The sequence below is a fragment of the Podarcis raffonei genome, chromosome 13, assembly GCF_027172205.1.
Source record: "Podarcis raffonei isolate rPodRaf1 chromosome 13, rPodRaf1.pri, whole genome shotgun sequence".
NCBI lineage: Eukaryota > Metazoa > Chordata > Lepidosauria > Squamata > Lacertidae > Podarcis > Podarcis raffonei.
The window spans coordinates 54,426,566-54,449,117 of NC_070614.1; the positions used below are offsets into that span (position 1 = coordinate 54,426,566).

The window sequence follows — 22,552 nt, forward strand, 5'->3', positions numbered from 1 at the left end:
CGCTGCAATGTAGGAAAAACTGCTAAAGAACCGCCGGTACTTTAAGCCTCCAGTGAAGGAGACGTGATCTACAAGGCTGCAGGATCTGACCCATCCCGGGCCCGATCCAGCAAGGCTCCCTCGCGCCAATCCCGTTTTATTTCAGAGCTGGATCAGGCCCCAGGTTAATACGTGTGCGCCTCGCGTGCAAAAAAAACAACAAGGACACCCCCCCCCGCGATATATATATATTCCCCGCCCCTGCCGGGCCCTTGGGGAGTCGACGCCTTTTGCCAAACTGCGCGCATCTCTGCTTCGCGAGCCGCGCGCATCTCCGGAGACCCCGCGGGCGCTAGGACCGCCTCGCCGCCGGCTGCAGCCAGTGCTGGGTATAAATGCAGGGCATGTGGGTCTGTTTGCAGTTTGCATGAGGATAAACCAGCCTGGGAGGGAGCCCAAAGTGGGGGGGGGGCCGGAGGAGCCTTGCTGGGCCCGCGCCGCGCTGCGTAACGGGCGCGCCCAGCCTCTCCAAATCCCTGGCAGCCTCCGCGGACCCGGGAGCGGAGTTAAAGACCCCAGACGTGGACGAGGAGGAGGAGGTCCTGGTTTCTCTGCTGCAAGAAGGAAGAGAAAGGAGAGGCACGTGGTCGGTGTGCAGAGAAGAGGCGCAGGGTCATCCTTGCAGCTTGCAAGGGTGGAGCGCCCCCCCCAAAGCCCACCAGCTGCAGCCCTTCGGTGCGCGCAGGCAAGAGGCGGAAGGGAGAGCAGGATTGCAAGCCGCGGCCAGGTTAATGGCACCTGCGCCTTGCAGCAAGAGGTTTAATTGCGATTTAAAAGGAGAGGAAGGTGCGTTTGGGCGCGCGCCTGTGTGTTTGCGGGTGGATAGAGAGAGGGGGGGGGGAATCCCTGGTTTGCTAAACCCCGCACTCCTCCCCAGCCCTTTTTATAAAATTTGTTTTTCCTGCTTGGCTCGAGGCGGCTGCAGAAGCGACTCGCAAGTTGTTGTTTTTGGCCGCCCTACATTTTTCTCTTCCTCTGCTGGTTCTTCTTGCAGATCTTGGGTGACCATTGGAGCGCGCGCCCCTCCTCTCTCTCTCTCTCCTGGAAAAAGGTTTGGGAGCGAATCGGAGGCTTGACTTGTTTATTTATTGAAAAGCCAGCTGCGTTTTCTGCGCTTGAAAAGCCAGCTTTCCCTATCCCCCCCCCGCTCTTGCAAAACACTTGGCAAAAATTAAAAAAAAGTCGCCCCTCTCCGCGCATGTGTGTCAAACTGGCCAATTCTACCCCCCCCCCGCGCCCGCCTTTCACCCAGTTTTGTCGTTTCGGACTGCATGCCTCGGGAAGCCTCATCTTGCAGGTTTAAAGGCGACTTTTATTTTCTGTTCACGTGTATACGTGTCACTTGGGTACGTCGGGAGTCGCCGTACGTGTTTGTTTCTCTGGGGTCCCTCAGCCCTGTTATCAATCGCTCCTGTTTTCCTTGCTTAGGGCTCAGAGCCGCCTCTAACACGGTGGTTCCAACACCTATTTTTTATTCAGTGGAAGAAAATAATTTTTTTCTTTTTCTGCGTTAGGGCATCCGGAAATTTGCAAACTTGCACTAAGCTCTGAAGTTTGCCACACAATCCCAAATTTTGCCAACGATTGTGGTTGACATTTTTTCCCTTTGGAGCAGATGTTCCCTGTTAAAGTTCCCTTCCGATTTGCAGTGTTGAGATGATGCAAAAACTCCTCTAGAAGTTCTCTGCTGGGCTGGGAGGGGGTGCCTAGAAAGCACATTAAAATGCTCTCCCCCCCACGGCAAACCCAGGTTAATGAGAGACCCATAAACATTCCTCCTGGCCAGTCAAGGGACCACATGACCTGATTCCATTCCTTCCTTATTACCATCCCATTAATAATAATAATGGCACCTGAAAGACTTTTTTTGCAATGAATCCATTCCCCCCCCCTTTCTTTTAGGGGTGGGAGTTTGAGCGCAAACATTTTTTATTTTATTTAGCAGCTGCTAAGAGAGCACCACACTTGCCATGGAAAAAACTGCGATGATTTATTTTCCCCTTCCTGCTCTCTTCGCATGTGATTTTTATTAGAATCAAACTGCAAGCGGTAGCTTTTGCAAAAGAAAAGGAGACTTTGTCTACTGGAAAAGGACTCTCCTTCCAAGGCAAACAAGGGTTTTTTTTTTGGGCGTGGGGGGAGCAGATCGTTGCAAAAACTGTCCAGGTTACAAACACGCTTTTGGCGTCTGGCCGTCGTTTTTCCCTTCTATTTTGTAACTTTGCAACTTGGAAGAACTTGGCTGACACACTCATGTACGTCTTTGTGTGTGTGCATGTTTTCCCTCTAGAAAGAAGCAATGAACTAAATCTCGCACCTGGAGGGAGCTGGTGACACCTGAGCCTGAGAGAAGGGAAGCTATTCTGTGCCAGCCTGGTGGGCGGATGGGCCCTGGAAGCGATTCGCTGAGGCTCTTTCCGATTTGCAAGAAATGACCGCTGCTCCTGGGATGTGAGCCTCTGAACCTCTCCGGACAGCTTCAGAAGGACCTTTTGCTCTTCCCGCCGCGCGACACCCCTGAAAGGTGGTCTCTTGTTGCTTACACAGGCATGTAGCCAGGCTCCCCTTCCCCATTCCTTCCTGAATCCGCAAGCCACTCTTCGTTCGGTGCCCCCTTTGTGCCCTGGGGTCCTCTGGATGTAGCTTGCCTTGTCCCTGGCACCAAAACTGGCCTCTCTTTCTCTGTGTGCATAAGGTGCCCGAAATCTGGTACTCAGGGCATCACACTGGATGATTCTGTGCCATCTGTCGCTTTAGCAAGAGTCTGTTCTGTTAATTTCCCCCTCCCGGGCCTTGGCATGCGCTGGGCAAAGGGCTTCTAGAGTCCCGGCGGCCATGGACCCCTCCGCAGCCGACGCCGCCTTCTCGGACGTCCACCTGTGCGGCTACCTGCGCAAGCAGAAGTCCCACCGCCGGCGCTTCTTCGTCCTGCGGCGCGGCAGCGAGCGAGGCCCCCCTCGCCTGGAGTACTACGAGAACGAGAAGAAGTTCCGGGCGGGGGGCCTCTGCACGCGCCCCAAGAGGACTTACCTGCTAGCCAGTGCCCTCAACGTCAACAAGAGGGCGGATGCCCGGCACAGGCACCTCATCGTGCTCTACGGGCGCGACGGCACCTTCGGGGTGGCAGCCGAGGACGCGGAACAGCAGCAGGCGTGGTACGCGGCGCTGGTGGAGCTGCACTCCAAGGGTGAGTGGGAAGGGGGGGTCTACGTTGGCAGGGGGGCGGCATGCAATCATCGTGGTGGCATGGCGAGGAGCTGCTGTGCCCCCTGACCCATGCCACTCAGCCTGGCCTGCGCCGGGGGGAATTCCTGCATGTGACCCGCGGAGTTAAACTCTGGAACTCCCTGCTGCAGGATTTGAATGGTCAGTGGCTACTCTTGAGTTCCTCTCGTGCTCAAATCCTCCTTGCTGGTTTCTCACAGGCAGTTTTTCAGCCCCTGTGAGGACAGGATGCTGGACTGGACCTGATCCTTCCTGGGCCTGATCCAGCAGGGCTGTTCTGATTCTGCTGTGGAGCCTCCAGGCCCAGTGGCAGTCTATCTTGATTCTTAATTATAAGGGGCATTTGGCCACCGTGCAAACATGTCTTGGGGGGGGGGCGTATTCTTAATTTTTTACTATTTATTCCTAAGGTGCTGCTGCTGCTGTTCAGATCAGGCCATGGCCCCCACAGGCTGGCAGCAATGGCTCTCCAGGGACTGGCCCTGGGACCTCAATTCCCCACCAGAAGCGTGGCTTGCTTACACGAGCGATGCAATAGGAAGCTTTATACGGCGCCAGCCATCGGCCTACTTAGCTCAGTACTGCCTGGTACTGACTGGCAGTCAGTCAGCCATCGGCCCACCTAGCTCAATACTGCCTGGTACTGACTGGCAGTCTTTCCCCTGCCCTCCCTGGAGATTGAACCTTCTGCATGCCAGGCAGGTGTCCTGCCACCGAGCCGCAAACCTTCCCCCTCCAGGCCCGTTGGTGCATTTAGCGCAGTACTGCCTACACAGGCGGACAGCAGCTCTCTGGTTTTGGGTAGACCCATACCTGATAATACTGGCAGGGGTTGAACTAGGAGCCTTCTGCACGAGTGGCAGAGGCTATACCCTGCTGAGCTGTGGAGGCTCTACTCACCGAAGCTACCTGCCGTCTGTTTCCTCCTGCAAGCCCACGTTTGCGACCCACAGGGGCCTCTTCCAGGGCCACCAGCAGAGGCGTGTCTTTGCTTTCCGACCCTTTAAACTGGCGATTCCGCCGACGCAGCGGGTTGGACTAGAGGACCTTTGGGAACCCCTTCCAAATCTGTGGTTTTGTGATTTCCTCCAGGGGTTCCCTGAGGGGCAGTTTTCTTCCACAAAAACAGGGGTGATGGAGCTTCTCTGCGGTACGTGACCTTCTGCACCTTAATTCAGACGCCCAGGCCAGCTTTTCTCAACCTGGGTGCCCTCCAGATGTTTCAGAGAGACAGTGTGGCGTAGTGGTTAGAGTGCTGGACCTGGGAGAGGCCAGGGTGTGGCGGGGGGGGGCAGTCACTGGCTCTTAAGCTAGCCTACCTCACAGGGTGGTTGTTGCAAGCATGAAATGGGGAGGGCAGGTATGTACGGGATATAAATGTGATAAATCAATTTATTTGCATGCAGGAGGTTCCCAGTTCGATCCCGGGAGGGCTGGGAAAGACACACCTCTTGCCTGGGGGTCTACTTTTCTTGCTTGCAGGTGGGAGCAGGTGACAGGGCTAGAGACACGGGGTGCATTGCAGTGGGGTGGGCTGGATGACCTTTGGGGGTCCCTCTCACCTGCACAGTACTGGGATTCAACGAGTCTCCTAGCCCAAGATCAGGGCAGAGACCACCCTGATGGTCCTCAGAGGTCCTTTGAGCCCATTTCACAGATGGGCAAGCACAAACACATCCTCTGCAGGCCACGGGGTTTGACTAGATGGCCTCTGGGGGACTCCTACCCACCCTGTAATGCCGCCACCCTCCGTTTTGTTGTGCTCTGATCCAGCCTGGTTCCCTCTAGCTTTTTTGGACGGCAACTCCCATCAGCCCCAGCCTGCAGGAGGGTCCCAGGTTAGGGGAAGGCTGCTCTAACCATTGCTCTTTGCTCCTGGGTCTCTGCATAACCTTTTTTGTTTACCCCCTGCTAGTTGATCAAGCTATTTATTTCCTTCTTGCTCCCAGGGTCTTGTTGCTTTGCAGGCGCCGTTCATTGGCCTGGGCCAGGGAGGCTGCCGGCCAGTGTAGACAATATCCAGCTAGATGGACCTAGATTCTGTCTTGGCACCCGCTTCCTATGTCCTCATTATATTATTATTATTATTATTATTAATTTATTTAATCCAGAACGATGAAGGATAGAACCTTGATTTGTTCCTAGGGTGCTTGGCTGCACACCTGCTTGGCATGCAGAAGGCCCCATGGTTCATTTCCCGACAGCATTTCCAGGTACCCCCTGCCTGAAACCCTGGACAGCTGCTGCCGGCCAGTGTCTGCAATATTGCGCTAGGTGTCTGGCTGGGCAAGGGCTGCAGTTCAGTAGCAGAGTGCTTGCTAGACCTGCGGAAGGTTGCAGGATTCAATCCTGCAATACACCCACCCTGGTGAGGTGCAAGCGCAGCTGCCAGCCAGTGCATGCAATATTGAGCTACCCATGGCTCGCTTGACCTGTCTCGGGATAATGGCGTCCCTCTCCTCCCCCCGGCTTGAGGCTGCTTTGGGAGCAAAGGTTTTCCCGGGACCTTTGGGCTAGATCTCTGCAGCCCAGCCAGCCGTATCCTGGCCCAGAAGCGCTTGCAGGCGTGGCATGCGGAGCCGGCCTGCCAGGGAGGAGGGAACTGGCTGTGGGCAAACCTTGGAACTGGGTCAGGAGGGTCCTGTGCCAAACGCTGGCCTCGGCGGGTGTGAGCCTGCCCTGAACTTTGCTCCCGACGGGGCGCGCAGGGGTGTCGCCCAAACCCAAAACATTCTCCCCTTGCAAGAATTATTCTGGATGTGAGCGCTTCTTCCTTGCAAAACCTCTTTCCCTTTTTCCAATTTTGCAGCTTGCGGTGTTGGAGATGTATGTTTGTGTGCGCAGCTGGTATGCGCCGCCTGGTACATAATGTTCTCTCTCTCCTCTCCCCCCCCCATACTATTCCTTGCGGGGGGGGGGGAGGCTGATTTTCCTGGGAGAGAGAGAGAGAGAGGCAGGCCCCAGGACTCCTGGGTTCTCCTGGCACACAGGGAGTTCTGGGTCCAGACCAGCAGTTCCCTTTTTTTTTCTTTTTTTGTAGGGGGGGCGAGGAGCTACCCCCTCATACACACCTTGATCCCACAACCCCATCCTCAGCGCCCCTTGCAGAAAACCCATTATCCTGAGCGGTGCTTTTGCCCTTGGCCTGTGAAGGAAGCGAATGATAAAACTCAAAAGCGGCAATGGGTAACTGCGCATTTATTAAAAACCCAGCGTGATTTAATCGGCCGGGCGAAAGGCGCGAGCGCAACCCAGCTGCAGCCAGCTTTCCGAAGCCTGGTCGTCATTTTTTTTAATTTTCATCAGTTTTTTTAACATATCATTTTCAGCAGCAATTAAACATACTTTTACATCTTGTACGGGTTTTTTGACTTCCATCGATTACATCTGAAAATTTTCCAATCGTATACATTTCTTACATTTAAATCTCATAACTAATATCTTTATTCATTCTCTACTTTGCAATGTTTCATATATATTTCTCCTTGCAAATCCTCTTGTAGTCCTACTAGCGTGATTTGTGGATTGCAGTGACTCTTCAAATAATTCGTATATTTCTTCCAACCTTCTGTGAATCTCTGGTCCCGCAGGTTTCGAATCCTTCCTGTCATTTTATCCACTTCTGCGGAGTCCATTAATCGAAGTCTGGTGCAATTTGCGATGTCTGCTGCGACTCCGGCTTTCCAAGAGGGGGGTTGGTTTAGATGTGCTTTGGGTGCCCCTTCCGACTCTGCACTCCTCGGATTATACACCTCCAACGCCCCACTGCCGCCCCCTTACCTCTTGGCACAACCCCCCTATTAAATCCTGTTGTCCCCCCTACTTTGGGAACTGGGGGGGTGTCTGTGATTCACAGCTGAACATGCAACACCTTTCAGAGCATCTTCTGTCCTCTCCCCCCTTGACTTTTTCCCAAAACTGCTTAGCTTAAACATTTGCTCTCTCCCGAACCCCGGAGTTAACCTCAGGTTGGCGAGGGGGGGGGCTTTGAATTATCCTGCCACAATCTCCCTGGCAACCGGTCCCTCTCCTTCCTTTCCAGGTGACGCGCGCACGGCGGTTGTTGCCAGGGCGCCCGGCTGTTTTTGGGTCTGTTTACCCGTTTCTCTTTCCATCCGCCCACTGCCTTCACCTTCTGTGCCCCCCACCCATTGTCCTCCTCCCCCCCCTCCAGCCCACTGAATAACCAAAGCACTCCTTGCCACATGGCCAGATCCTGCGGGGTCCAAGTGCGAGAGCGACTCTCCCCTCCTGCGGCGTCCAGCAGCTGGTCCTCGGAAGCGCCCAATTGTGGAGGACAGGGCATAGCCCTCGTGGCTTAGTCACCTTCAGTAGCTCTCTCCTCCTCTGTGAATTTCTCCCATCCCCTAGGTTGGTGGTCACGCCTGGTTCCTGTGGCAGGGAGTTCCACAGGCCAACTGTGCGCTTCCTTTTCTTTGTCCAGGGTCAGTGCATCTCGCTTTTAACCAGAAGGTTGGTAGTTTGCGGCCACCCAGAGACGGCTGCGGACAGGATTCCTGCCTTGCTGGAGGGGGTTGAGCTAGATGACCCTCAGGGACCCCTTCCAACTTGCAAGTCTATGATTCGTTGGTTTCTAAGCGGAGGTGGGATGGCCGTCTGTCCGGGATTCGACTGCAGTGCCTCTGCTCATTTCCACCTGGCCTGGACCTGGACTGTCTCCTGCTACTATGAGCTGGGATACAAGACCCTTGCATTTCAGGGTTGTGGGTTTGAGCCCCACCTTGGGTGAAAAATCCCTGCGTTGCAGCGGGTTGGACTAGATGACCCTTGGAACCCGTTCCAACTCTACAATTCTGTGGTTGTCCTGAACCCTCCTCCAATACTCATCTTGGTTGGTGTGCCTTCTGAGTTATGAGAGAGGAATTTCCCTATGCACCGTCATGTATGCTTTAGTTGAGATTACTGCCTTGCAGGGAGTTGGCCAAAAGACCTTCAGAGGTACTTTCCCCCTGTACAATTATTCCTTTGCAAAATCACAGAAGAGCTGGGAGGGGGACCCTCAAAGGTCATCCAGCCCAACCCCCTGCAAGGCAGCAATTGCAGCTGACTCAATGGCCTCCTTCTCACTCGCCTTTTCCTCTTTCGTTCCCCCCCCTCGCAGGAAATGCCCCCCTCGGCCGCGATTCTGCCTCCTCCCCCCGCCCGCCCTTCAAGGAGGTCTGGCAGGTCAGCCTGCGCCCCCGGGGCCTGGGCCACACGCGCAACTTGGCCGGCGTCTACCTCCTCTGCCTGACGGAGAAGACCATCGACTTTGTCCGGCTGAACTCGGACGTGGCTGCCGTGGTCCTGCAGCTGCTCAGCGTCCGCCGCTGCGGCCACTCGGAGAACTACTTCTTCATGGAGGTTGGGCGCTCGGCCACCACGGGGCCCGGCGAGTTGTGGATGCAGGTGGAGGACCTGGTGGTGGCGCAGAACATGCACGAGACCATCCTGGAGGCCATGAAGGCCCTGAGCGACGACTTCCGGGTCCGTGCCAAGAGCCAGCCGCTGGCCTCCACGCCCATCTCGGTACCGCCCCGGCGGCAGCACCCAGGGAACCCTCCAGCCGCCCAGGGCACCTTCCTCTGGCGCCCGCGTCCGGAGAGCACCCCTTGCCTTCCCCACGTGCCTGGGGCGCAGAAGGTGCCCGGGCCACGGAAGCCAAGTTCCCTGAGCGACTGCAGTGCCGTCTCGTCGGACGAAGGCGGTTCCAGCCCTGGCGAGTGCCGTCCTGCCAGGACGCCCGACCCCCTGGCCTACCTGCTGGTGGGAGGCGAGCTAGACTACGTCACCATGGGCAAGAGGGCATCCCCGGACAGCACCTCGCTGGCGCGTTGGGCGGCGGCAGCGGAAGCCAACAAGCGAGCCTCTCTGCCCCCGGTGGCGCTGGAGAAGGAGGCCCTGACGCGGAGGAAGCCGCCCGCCGTCTCCGCCAGCTACCCGGAAGGCCTCAACCTCCGCGGGTCCGACCCCGGCTATATGGCCATGCTGCCTGGCGTGCCCACGGAGGACCGCGGCTATGTGCCCATGGCACCGGGCAGCGCCTCCCCGTCCCACGAGCAAGGAGGCTACATGCTGATGTCCCCCAGTGGCGGCAGCTCCCCGGACGGCGCGGCCCGGTGGGCGAAATCCCCCGCCGGCGGCGACTACATGGATATGTCGTCCGCCAGTCACTCGGCTTCCAGCACCCCGCCGGAGCGCAGCCCCCTGCCCGGCGGCGCCCCCTTCTTCTCCCTGCCCCGCTCCTTCAAGCACGTCCCGGGGGCCACACTGCGCCCTTTCGACCCCCGCCACCTCTCCGGGTCCTCGTCCACAAGCTCCGACAGCCTGGAGGAGGCGGGCGGACACTCCCGGACCCTCTTCGCCTGCCGGGAAGCGGCAGCGCCGCCCCGCAGCGCTGGCGAGTACGTCAGCATCGAGTTCGGGTCCTGGGCGGCCGCAGACTACATCAACATGTCGGCCGGGGCTGCGCCAGAGGGACTCGCCCCATCGGCATCTGACAACTACGCCGAGATGGCGCCCGGGGCCCGGCTGGTACGTGCCCGCACGCAAGGGAGGAGGCGTCACTGCTCCGAGACGTTCCCCGAGGCGGAGAGGAATGGGGTGGGGCCCCAGGCTGGAGAGGCGCAAGTCGAGCCAGGCCTGAACTACATCGACTTGGACCTGGCGAATGAGGCGGCGCCTGTCCTGCGGCTGCCAGCGGTGCCCGCCCCACCTGGAGTGATCCACAGCTATGCCAGCATTGACTTCCACCGTTCTGGGGAGCTTCGGGGGCAGAAGGCGAGCTCAGAGGGGGCAGGTGAGTGGTGGCGGCGGGAAGGCGGGGCAGGTACCTGGTTTTCAACAGCATGTCTGTATCACCATCTAAACATAGCAATATATTGGTATACAGTGGTACCTTAGGTTACAGACGCTTCAGGTTACAGACTCCGCTAACCCAGAAATAGTACCTTGGGTTAAGAACTTTGCTTCAGGATGAGAACAGAAATTGCACGGCGGCAGCGGGAGGCCCCATTAGCTAAAGTGGTGCTTCAGGTTAAGAACAGTTTCAGGTTAAGAACGGACCTCCGGAACGAATTAAGTACGTAACCAGAGGTACCACCGTACAGTCATACCTCAGGATGAATACACTTCAGGTTGAGCATTTTCAGGTTGCGCTCCGCAGTGATCCGGAGGTAACGGAACGCGTTACTTCCGGGTTTCGCTGCTCACGCATGCACAGACGCTTAAAATGATGTCATGCGCATGCGCAGAAGTGGCAACATGCGCAGACGTGTGTTACATTCGCTTCAGGATGCAAACGGGGCTCCGGAATGGATCCCGTTTGCATCCAGAGGTACCACTGTACAGTGGTACCTTAGTTCTCAAACTCTTATCAGTTCCGGAAGTCCGTTCCAAAACCAAAGCGTTCCAAAACCGAGGCACGTTTTCCCATAGAAAGTAATGCAAAATGGATTGATCCGTTCCAGACTTCTAAAAACAACCCCTAAGAGAGCAGTTTAACATGAATTTTACTATCTAACGAGACCATTGATCCATAAAATGAAAGCAATCAACAATGTACTGTACTATGAAATAAATAAGGCAGCATTGTAGATGATGAAAATTAAACAAAAATTCTTACCTGCAGTGATGATAGTCATTGTTCCGCAGTCACGCAATCAATCGATCAGTAGCTGAACTGGGTTCCACACAGTCACAAAAACAAATTAACCGAAAAAGCCTCAAAAATGCAAAATAAGTAGCGAAAACAAAAGTGCTGCCAAACTTAATCCGTCCCAGAAGTCCATTTGACTTCCGTAATGTTCGAAAACCAAGGTGCAGCTTCTAATTGGTGCAGGCGCCCCGGAAACAATATCCGATAGCTGCATTAGACGTTCGGCTTCTGAATTTTTTTTGAAAACTGGAACACTTCCAGGTTTTTGGCATTTGGGAACCAGCAAGGCGTTTGAGAACCAAGGTAGCGCTGTATCGCAGTATCTGAAATAAGGACAGAGCTACATAGAGACATTTGCTGGCTTCACGGTTTCCCCCACTTTGTGGTTTTTGCAAAGCACACACACATCACGATTTGCAATATATCTCCAGATCAAATATTAGGAAACTGATATCGCTATACTGGCCTGAAACCAGTTTTGGAGGATATATGTCGCGCAGCCCTGACACACATCCTGATACGTGATATATTGCAAGGTCCAAAACTATGAAACCGATATCACGATGTGGACTTCAAACTGGTTTTCGGCGATCTATCAATATGTCATGCAGCCATTCTCTGCAGCGTGGCGAAGAGGATTCTTGGGTCGGGGTGCGAGGACGGCTTCATCCGTTTAAAGTTCGGCTGTTCTGTTTCATTATTTGTTCAATTTGCCTCCATTTCGGGGCAGTTCACAGCATAAAAACACGTAGGTAAAAACACAAAACATGTAATAAAAATGAGAATTAAGACACAAACCAATAAACGCCCCTGGCCGCAAAGGATTCTGGGAGTCACGCTTTGTGAAAGCTCCTGGGGTTTTTGAGGAGACTCCCTTAATCCCCTCGCAGACCTGCAATTCCTCTTCCCTGGGAACCTCAGGGACGAGAATACGGGTCTCCTCTTGGCACCCTCAACGAACTACAATTCCCAGAATGCACCCTGAACAAACTACAATTCCCAGGATTTTCTGGGGGGGAGCCGTGTCTGCTTAAAGCTGTGAGATTCTGCTTTAAAGGCGTGGTGCGGATGAGGCATTTAAACAGAGGTTGGGTGGCCACCTGTCACGAGATTCATCAGCCGCAATTTCTGCATTGCGGGGGGCGGGTTGGACTAGATGGCCCCTGGGTGCCCCTTCCAACTTTACAATTCAGAGATTCTACGAAACCTGCTGACAGGGAGAGACTCTCCTTTCCTTGGCTGATCCTCTGCCGGGTAAATAGGCAGGCTTTTCGCGGAACCATTTACTAGGGGCTGTTAAAAGTCTATTCCTAGCCTGACAGGACTGAGAAACATGCAGTGTTTTTTGGGTTAGGGAGAGAAAGGTCACTGCTGCTCCCAGCTTGGAAGCCCTCCATGTCCCTAGAGCTGGGGGTGGGTGCTTCTCCTTTGACACAGTGGCTTGGAGGTCCCTTAATAATAATAATAATAATAATAATAATAATAATAATAATAATAATTATTTATACCCCGCCCATCTGGCTGGGTTTTCCCAGCCACTCTGGGCGGATTCCAACAGAATATTAAAATACAATAATTATTAAACATTAAAAGCTTCCCTAAACGGGGCTGCCTTTAGATGTCTTCTAAAAGTCTGGTAGTTGTTATTCTCTTTGACTTCTGATGGGAGGGCATTCTACAGGGCGGGTGCCACCACCGAGAAGGCCCTCTGCCTGGTTCCCTGTAACCTCACTTCTCGCAGGGAGGGAACCGCCAGAAGGCCCTCAGAGCTGGACCTCAGTGTCCAGGTAGAACGATGGGGGTGGAGACGCTCCTTCAGGTATACTGGGTCTTTGAGGCCCTTTAGGGCTTTCAAGGTCAGCACCAACACTTTGAATTGTGCTCGGAAACGTACTGGGAGCCAATGTAGGTTTTTCAGGACCGGTGTTATATGGTCTCTCAGTCCCCAGTCTGGCTGCCGCGTTCTTGATTATTTGCAGTTTCCGAGTCACCTTCAAAGGTAGCCCCATGTAGAGCGCATGGCAGTAGTCCAAGCGGGAGATAACCAGAGCATGCACCACTCTGGCGAGACAGTCTGTGGGCAGGGAGGGTCTCATCCTGCGTACCAGATGGAGCTGACAGACAGCTGCCCTGGACACAGAACTGACCTGCGCCTCCATGGACAGCTGTGAGTCCAAAATGACTCCCAGGCTGCACACCTGGTCCTTCAGGGGCACAGTTGCCCCATTCAGGACCAGGGAATCCCCCACACCTGCCCGCCTCCTGTCCCCCCAAAACAGTCCTTCTGTCTTGTCAGGATTCAGCCTCAAACTGTTAGCCGCCTCCATCCTCCAACCGCCTCCAGACACTCACACAGGACCTTCACCGCCTTCACTGGTTCTGATTTGAAAGAGAGGTAGAGCTGGGTATCATCCGCATATTGATGGACACCCAGTCCAAACCCCCTGATGATCTCTCCCAGCGGCTTCATGTAGATGTTGAAAAGCATGGGGGAGAGGACAGAACCCTGAGGCACCCCCCTTGGCTAGATCGGGGCCGTAGAACTGCTGGGAGGGGACCCCCCTCCCCAGAAGGGTCATCCAGACCAGCCCCCTTTCGGAGCAGGAGTCACAGCTACAGAGCCGCCGGCGACGGGGGGCCACCCAGCCTCTTACTTAAAACCTCCAGCGAAGGAGAGTCTGCCCCATAGAATTGTAGGTTGAAAGGGTCCCGGGTGCAGGTACTGCGCTTCTGGCGCAGCTAGGTATTTTTCAAAAATTGCAGCCTTCCTGATTTGTCTCAAAGCTAGCAGCATAGCTGTCAACTTTCCCCTTTTCTTGCGAGGAATCCTATTCGGAAAAAGGGAATTTCCCTATTAAAAAAAGGGAAACGTTGACAGCTTTGCTAGTAGCCATCGAGAGCCCTCTCCTCTTCCTCCTCCATAGGTTTGTTCCATCCTCTTCGGAAGCCCCCCAGGTCGGTGGCTGTCACTGTTTCCAGTGGACATGAGTTCCGTAGTTCAACCGCGTGCTTTCTTTCATCTTCCCAACATTTTCTTTCCCCCCTTCTTTTTTGCAGACATACATTTTAATAAGTAATAAAGAGCAGGTGTTGTTAGCAATCACCTCTGAAATCTCATTAATAATAATAATAATAATAATGATGATAATTTTTTATTTTTATCCCGGCCGCAGCCGGGCTCAGGGCGGCTAACATCATAAAACTAACACAGCACACAAAGAACATAAAAACAGGCAGTCAGTTAATTAAAATTTATAAATGTCATGGCTCTGTAAACTTCTAAAATAAATTTATTGAGTAAAATTTCGTCTTGATCACCCATTTGGGGTTTTACTGTACCCCCCCTTCCTGAAAATAAATGCCAGAGAAATCTACCAATTAAACAATGAGAGAATTATTATTATTATTATTATTATTATTATTATTATTATTATTTATTATTTATGCCCCACCCATCTGGCCGGGTTTCCCCAGCCACTCTGGGCGGCTTCTGACAGAATATAAAAATACAATTACCTATTAAACATTAAATCTTCCCTAAACAGGGCTGCTTCCAGCCATTATCCGTCATACACCCCAACTGAAATATCTTTCCCCCCCTACATCTTCCAAAATTCAGCTGTGTGTGATGCTCACGAGTTCGAGTCTTACAAGAGAGGGCAGAAAACGGCCCCCTCCATCCCTTTTCTCCCTGCCGGGCATAATTTTGCAAACTTCTACAACGCCACCATTTGTTCGCCTTCCCTCTAAACTCCTTTAAGCGTTTTCCTGCAATTTTGGGAAATTTTGGGAAACAGGCCATCATCTCCCCTATTCTGCCCAGCGAGAAAAACGTTGGTTTTTGGCCTGAGTCAAGACTTCTTCCTTAACCACAGTGATTTCCAAACCTCCCTGCGAGGCCTGGGGCATGTTTGCTTTGCCTTATCAGCCGCCTACCTGGCGGCGCACCTGGCACGAGGCTCACCTGGTGGCACAACGCGGTCCGGAATTACTCCTGGCGATGTACCCAGGTGTCCCAGTTTGCGGTCCCTGTGCTCTCCTCGTGCGGGGAGGAGAGGGACGTCATTCTCCCGAGGCAGGCCAACAGAGTCACGGGTAGCTCAATATTGCAGACACAGGCTGGCAGCAGGTGTGGCACCTTGCCAGCGTGGGCGCAGTGCAGGACTGAATCCTGCAACCTTCTGCAGGCCTAGGAAGCGCTCTGCTACTGAACTGCAGCCCTTGCCCAGCCAGACACTTGGGTTCCCCCTAGCGCAATATTCCAGACACTGGCCGGCAGCTGCAGCAGCTCTCCAGGGTTTCAGGCAGGGGGTACCTGGAAATGCTGTCGGGAAATGAAGCATGGGGCCTTCTGCATGCCAAGCAGGTGTGCAGCCAAGCCTGGCTCTGTATTTGGGCTGAGCTAGGGCGCCACACAGCACCCTGTCCAATTTCTGCATATTCACTTATTCAATTGCAAATTAGATCCCCAGGGAGCTCAAGTAGGTGCAGAAATTTGTAAACTTAAAGATGGAAGAAAGTATTCCTTCCTCTCGTGCGGCACTCAAACTCGTGGGCACCTCACAAAACCTGAACGGGCAGATCAAAAAGAACCACGTGGTTAACCTGCGGAACTCCCTGCCACAGCAAGCAGCCCCGGCCAGCTGCCCAGATAGCTTTAGAAGACAAATTTGTGGAGGTGCTGGAAGCTGCAGGGAAGAGAGAGGGGGTCTTGTGTTCGAATCCTGCTTGCAGGCTTGCCACGGACCACTGCGGGACCAGAGGGGCCGTTGGACTAATGCAGCAGGCTCTTCGTATGCGGTCCTCTCCCCCCTCATTTAATCCCCACAACATCCGTGTGAGGCGGGCTAGTTGGGCAGGGGCCACCCAGTGAACTTCCTGGCTGAGGGGCGCGATTTGAACCCTGGTCTCTCCCAGGTTCTGGTCCGGCGCTCTAACCACTGCCTCTGGCATTGCAAACAGTGGAGCTGGCCGTGGGTTGAAAAATCTTGGCCGGCCTCCTTCCCCGTCTTAACTTCAGGTCTCTAATTTGGAGAGGTGTTTTCACAGCTGTGAATGCTTAAGGTTTACGTTGAAGGCCACCTTGGCAGGGCCAAGATCCCTGGACAGAATTAGGGTGGGGGTCTCCCCTCGGATGACCGGCAGAAGCATTTGGGCTTCGGAGACTGGAGTGGGGAAAACCATGCAGGAGTAGCACAAAAAGAGGCTTTTTCCTCCCTCTCTGAGGCCTTTGTGCTCTGCTTAGCATGCGGAACTCCCCGACACATGATGTGGGTGTTAGTCACTGGCTTGCTTTGGGGGCTTTTAAAGGTGACTTACACCAGTCTCATGGGCCTCTACCCAAGGCTGCTGCTTGCCACAACAGATGGATTGATTAATTAATAATTATAATTTAATTGCCTTTGTATTACTTCCTGCTTCAGAGGCGGCCCGCCAGAGAATGACAGTTGCCTGGGAGAAATATGGAGTGGGTGGAATGGGGGACAGGGCTGTTGCCCTGGCCGCCTAATAATAATAATAATAATAATAATAATAATAATAATATAATATATTCCATTTATATACTGCCCTTTATCAAACGATCCCAGGTCGGTGTACAACATTAAGAACACATTTTGCAGAGCGCCGTAATAAAAAGCATAACAGCATAATAATAAAACATAGTGCACATAATGAAGCCTAATAATAAAATAATAAAATAATCATAATAACAGTCCCCAGCTCTAATAGGCCATAGATTATTTCACGGCCAAAGGCCACTGAAGAGGGAAAAAAAATGTTTTTCAAATTTTTTTTATTGGTTTTCACAACATTATAAACAAACACGTAAGACAGACAAACATAAATCATAGCCTTACTGAAAATTACACTTATTAACATTGTTAAGTGACTTCCTCGCTTCCCCTTGGTTGAATTTCATTGCATGTCCTTTTAACGGTTTTCCAAATCACAGTTCTTATAAAATTTAACTTAAACAATAACACCCTTAGATCTTCACATTATGAAATTAAACATATTAATTCATCCTTTAACATAAATAAAATCCTAAGCCAATTAGGTATCCGCAAGCTGTTTTCAGTTAATTTAACTTAGCATATTTAACTAAATTAAATTTAACCCACTCTTCCTGATACTCCTCCTCCTTCTGGTCGCGGACTCTTCCGGTCAGGTCGGCCAGCTCCAAAAAATCCATCATCTTCATCTGCGATTCTTCTGAAGAGAAATGTTTTTGCCTGGTGTCTAAATATAGCGAGCCCCTCTATGGAGAGCATGGGAGCCACCACCGAAAAGGCCCTGCTCTCTTGTTGCCGCCCTCTGGGGTGGAGGGGATGTAGAAGAGTGCAGGATCCGGGGTGCTACGTATGGGGAGAAGGGGTCCTTAAGGTATTGAGGCCCTCTGTTATTTCAGGCTTTAATCACCCAGCCCCATATTTCCCCCCCCCACCTCTCCAGAGACATAATACAAACTATTTCCTGCTTTTAAGAGAGAGGTGTCAGTTCTTAGATTTCTTCAACAGCCTGCAGGATCAGACCAAAGGGGTCCCCTCTAGACCAGCACCCTCTTCTCACAGCGGCCACAACCAGATGCCCATCAGGTGAACACCGAAAGCAGGATTCGCACACAAGACCGGCACTCTCCCTTCCTGCGGTTTCCAGGAACAAGTATTCAGAAACACCACTGCCTCAAATTGCGAAAGCCCTCCCCTCTATGAATTTGCCCAGTCCTCTTTTACAGCCCTCCTGTGGGAGGGAGTTCCGTAGTCCCTGCGAAAAAGTACTTTTATCTGCCCGAAATCTCCTATCGTTCCTTGGCTGTCCCCTCCTGCCCCCACCAGATTATTTCCAGAGCGGGATCTCTCTGCTGGCCCACAAAGGAGCAAGTCCCACTTTTTTAGCCTCGGTTTTCCCCAGCTGTGAAATGGGCGCATGTTGAGATCCCATTGCGGTAAGTGTGAATATCGTAGGTGGCTGCCCCCCTCCCTCCCCAACCAAAGCATCTGGTTGGGGAAAGGGTGGGGGCTGCACTCTAGGAAAGGGAGAAACCTGTTTGCATGCCCCCCCCCCCAGTTTGGGGGCTTGAAGAGAAGACATCCTTCCCCAGCTCCCCAAATCCTCACCTGCCCTGTTAAAATTCCTCTCTATATTTATCTGCTTCCTCCGACAGCTGAGGCCGCCTTGCCGTCCCTGGAGAGCGGGGGGGGGGCAGGTTCCCCCTCCGCTGCTCCTCTCCCCCCCCCCAATTCCTTCCTTCCTCCCATTCTTTAATCACCCATTCTTTCCTTCTCGTCTTCACGGCGAGGGGAACAGTTTCTGCACACACCCCTCTCCATCCTCTGCCGCGCTGCCAAAGCTCAATGCCCAGGGGAAATGACTGGAGGAAGGGGCAGAGCAAGGCCTGCCAGGGGCGTGGCCTTGGAGAGGGTCCCGAGGGCCACATGGAGAGGCCTGGGAGTCACATCCAGTCTGCAGTCCATCACGGATCCAGCGCTGCCCTTCTTTTCCTCTAAGCTATTTTCCACTCGTTCCTTTTTTGGGATGTGCCACAAAAGCTTCCTTCCTTCCTTCCTTCCTTCCTTCCTTCCTTCCTTCCTTATCTTCCTTCCTCTTTCTTTTTTCTGTTCTTTTTCTTTATCTCCTGCTTCCTTCTTTTCTGCCTTCTTTCCTTCCTTCCTTTAGCCTCCTTCTCTTCCCTTCATCTACCTCCCTTCCTCCCTCTTTCTTTCTTTCTTTCTTTCTTTCTTTCTTTCTTTCTTTCTTTCCTTCCTTCCTTCCTTCCTTCCTTCCTTCCTTCCTTCCTTTCTTTCTTTCTTTCTTTCTTTCTTTCTTTCTTTCTTTCTCTCTCTCTCTCTCTCTCCCTTCCTTCCTTTCTTTCTTTCTTTCTTTCTTTCTTTCTTTCTTTCATCCTCCCTCCCTCCCTCCCTCCTACAGTCATACCTCTGGTTGCAAACATGATCTGTGCAGGAGGCACATTCGCAACCCGCAGTGTTCGCAGCCTGAAGCGCCACGCCTGCACATGCGCATGATGCAATTTGGCACTTCTGCGCATGCGCATGATGTATTTTGCGCTTCTGTAGCGTTCTGGTACTCCCTGGTTTGACGCAGTCCGCAACCCGAAAATGCGCAGCCTGCAGCGTTCGTAACCCAAGATATGACTGTATTTCATATTCCTTCCCTTCATCTACCTCCCTTCCTTCCTTTATCTTCCTTTTCATTCATTCCTTCATCTTCCTTCCTTCCTTTCTCTTTCTTTCTTTTGCTCTTTTTATCTCCCGTTCCTTTCCTTCCTTCTTTCTTTCCCTCCCTCCCTCCCTCCCTCCCTCCCTCCGTCTTATTTCATATTCCTGCCTTTCTTTTCCTTCCTTCCTTCCTCGCTTCCTTCATCTTCCTCCCTTCGTCTTTTTTTCTTTCTTTCTCCCTCCCTCCCTCCTATTTCATCTTCCTTCCTTCCTTCCCATCAGCTCTTCTTGTGGCCCCCCCCCACTGTCTCTCCCCCCCCCCTAGTTTCCACCCTTAAACTTCAGCCCCTGCGATGGTGGCAGTGCCTCCCCTGCGCAGCCCGGGGGCTTTTCCGTTGAGAGAAAAGGCGAGTTCAGTGCGACAAGATAGAAGCTGGTGACATTACGCAACGGACAGAGAAACGTCTCTTCCCCACAAAACAAGAATTTTTGGGCAGAGAAAAGAAAACTCCCTCTTCGTGCAGCACAGAGTTAGACTGTGGAACTCCCTGCCACAGCAGGCGGGGATGGCCACAAAAGAGGACTAGACAAATCCATGGAGGTGAGGAGAGGGCTACCAGTGGCCAGGAGTTCGAATCCTGCTTGCGAGTTTCCCAGTTGAGGCCGGAGGGGGCCCCGATCCTGAAGACTCCTGGGTTCTGAGGCTTTTTTCTCTTGAGTGGACCTGGCCCTCACAGCGCAGGGCCTTCTGGTTTTCTTTTTTTAATGACACTGGGACCTTGTTCCCAATCCGTCGGGCCCAGACTATAATTTTCATACCAGGGAGAGCTTTGCTGCGGTCTCATCCTGGCGCACACACACAACTCCCCCCCCTAAATACTAAAAAATACTTCTTTTAGTATTTTCCTTTTTTATTCGTTGATCCAGAAACTTGGCTGCTTCCTGATGAGAGATGTAGTTATGGGGACAGCGCTCTCCCTTTTGGAGATGAGTGGGTCTTGTGGGGCTGGGTTTGGAATAGCGGGTTTATCCTCTGCATTCAAAAGAATTAAGGACAGTATTTGTACCCCAGCCAGATGGGCGGCGTATAAATAATAATAATAATTTATTATTATTAATTTCTAAATGCCCTGTGGCTGCTGGGTTGCGCCTTGCGCTCTTGAGCCGGGGTCTCTTCCAAGACCCTTCTGCCAACGGGGCCCTCTGAGCACGTGCAAAGTTTCTGGGGGGGAAAGCTGACCGGGAGGAATAATTCCCCTTAAACCTCTTTTTTGCCCATCTCTGCGTTCCTTTCTTTGGTTGACCTGGTGCCTGAAACAGATTTATTTTTTCTCCTCCTCTCATTTCAGATTCCTGATTCCGCCAACAAGGAAGATACGCAAACCGGCCTCCCTTGTCGCCGACATCATTTTTCACGATTGTTGGGTTTTTTTGCACTATAGCAATATTGGCTTCTCTATTTTTTCCACCCCTTGGCCGCAGTTCATTGGACTTAAAGTGCCTTTTTTTGGGGGTGTTTACCCCCCCTTCCGCATGGGAGAACTCTGGAATTGTGCCCTAATCTGCTTGCCACCAAAGATGTGTATGTGTTTGTTTGTTTGTTGGTTGGTTGGTGCGTGTGTGGGGTTTTTTTTTGGGGAGGGGTGTGTGTGTTTGGCCACCTCTGTAAGTCTGGGAAACGAATTGCCCAATTCGATTCTGCAAGGTGGAGTTTCTTTGGAAATACACACGTGTCGTCGTCCCCCCCTTGCAAAAAGAAATGCTAAATGGTACTGCTTTTTTTGCTTCCGAGGCAGCTGCCTTGAACCCGTGTCTCGCCTCCGTGTTGTTTGTGGCCAAACGCCCCACCCGACTCAAGTGCCTGTGCCCTCCAGTGAAGACCCCCCCCCAATCGCTGCAGCAGTTTGCAGAGAGAGGGAATATTTTGGGGTTCCCCGAAACTCCCCTGGGCCCGTCTCGTAACGCCTCGCACTTCTCTGCTGTTGGGAACTGACGGCATTATTTGCTTCTCTCGTATTTGGAAATAAAAAGAGATTTTCAGAACTGGAAAACCGAGGTGTGGGGTGAAGTTCTGGGGAGGAAATGGGGGTGTCTTGCCCCTTTTGGAGCCAGGGTGGGTTGCAGCGGGGCCACAGGAGGGCGGTTCTCCCCCCAGTGCATGCTTTCGTTCAGATTCCTGCGGGTTGGACTGGATGACCTCTGGGAGCCCCGTGCAACTCTACAATCCTGTGCTCTTAAGGTTTTTAAACAGGTTGGATGGGCATCTCTCGGAGATTCAGCCGTGGTTCCAAAGGAAGGCAGGTGGGATCTGAATTTCTCTTTTCGCAAATTCCCAATGCAGCCTTTCTCAACCTGTGGGTCCCCAGATGTTGTTGAACTACAACTCCCATCACCCCTAGCTAGCAAGGCCCAGAGCTCAGGGATGATGGGAGTTGTAGTCCAACCACATCTGGGGACCCACAGGTTGAGAACCGCTGTGGCCCAACGGAAGCAGGGTGCGTGGGCCTGGGACTGAGACCCCCCCCAAACTCTGGCCCATGCAGTTTTTAAGGTGGGGAGATCCCTGGCTTCCCAGTAGGACGGGTGGAAAGGGGGTCTTGGTGGACCACAAGCGTAACATGAGCCAACGGTGTGATGCAGCGGCAAAAAAGGCTAATACTATTCTCCGCTGCATCCACAGAAGCCTAGTGTCCAGATCAAGGGAAGGAATAATCCCACTCTATGCTGCCTTGGTCAGACCCCACCTGGAGTCCTGTGTCCGGTTCTGGGCACCCTAGTTTAAAGAGGACATTGACAAGTTGGAAGGGGCGCAGGAGGAGGCAACCAAAAGTGTGGAAACCAAGCCTGATGAGGAACGGTTGAAGGAGCTGGGTATGTTTAGCCTGGAGAAGAGGAGATACGAGAGCCAACATCAAGTATCTTAAGGGCTGCCACGTGAAAGATGGAGCAAGCATGTTTCCTGCTGCTCTGGAAGGGAGGACTCGAACCCGTGACTTCAAGTTAAAAGAAAGGAGATTCTTGTGTCAGGAAGAACTTTCTGACAGCAAGAGCTGTTCCCCGGAGGTTCCTGGGGGGGCAGTCCTGGTATGGGGCGGCTCCTCCTCTCTTGCAGGTAGGGAGAAGGTCCCAATTTGGATCCTCCTGGGACGGGAGGGGCCATTTCTTCTCCAGTCCTGCCCTACTTTTTCGGGGGTCCTCTAAGCCCCACAGAGCTCAGCGCAAAATCCACAATTTTCCCCCCTTTTTATTTCTTTTTAAATTTAACTTTCACCCCAGCCCTAAAGAAGCCTGGCCCACTGTTTCCACCTAGCTCGGACAACAGCATTCAAGAAACCAGAAGCCCTGTTCCTTTAGATCAGCAAACTTTTTCAGCAGGGGGCTGGTCCACCATCCCTCAGACCTTGTGGGGGGCCGGACTATATTTTGACAAAAATATATGAACGAATTCCTACAC

The 22,552-nt window shown here is 52.8% G+C and overlaps 1 protein-coding gene across 6 annotated transcripts; it reads left to right on the plus strand.

Annotated features, from left to right (window-relative positions):
- The first annotated feature begins 299 nt into the window (after positions 1-299).
- Positions 300-20,690, plus strand: LOC128399792 (insulin receptor substrate 1-like). 6 transcript variants are annotated; one of them, XM_053361538.1, is made up of 4 exons: positions 300-825; positions 2,330-3,226; positions 8,387-10,063; positions 20,448-20,690. In XM_053361538.1, the coding sequence occupies exons 2-4, from the start codon at positions 2,875-2,877 to the stop codon at positions 20,453-20,455; spliced, it is 2,037 nt and encodes a 678-aa protein (XP_053217513.1). In that variant the 5' UTR covers positions 300-825; positions 2,330-2,874; the 3' UTR covers positions 20,456-20,690. The 6 variants fall into 6 exon arrangements, with proteins under 6 accessions (XP_053217513.1, XP_053217515.1, XP_053217516.1 ...); XM_053361540.1 differs by having other exon boundaries at positions 300-766; XM_053361541.1 differs by having other exon boundaries at positions 300-714.
- Positions 20,691-22,552: the final 1,862 nt, after the last annotated feature.

What these genes read in the sequence shown, in the direction of transcription:
- LOC128399792 (XM_053361538.1), top strand. Translation starts at nt 2,875, where the DNA reads ATGGACCCCTCCGCAGCCGACGCCGCCTTCTCGGACGTCCACCTGTGC. An exon ending in GGTGGAGCTGCACTCCAAGG is followed by an intron (nt 3,227 to 8,386) that starts GTGAGTGGGAAG and finishes CCCCCCTCGCAG; the next exon opens with GAAATGCCCCCCTCGGCCGC.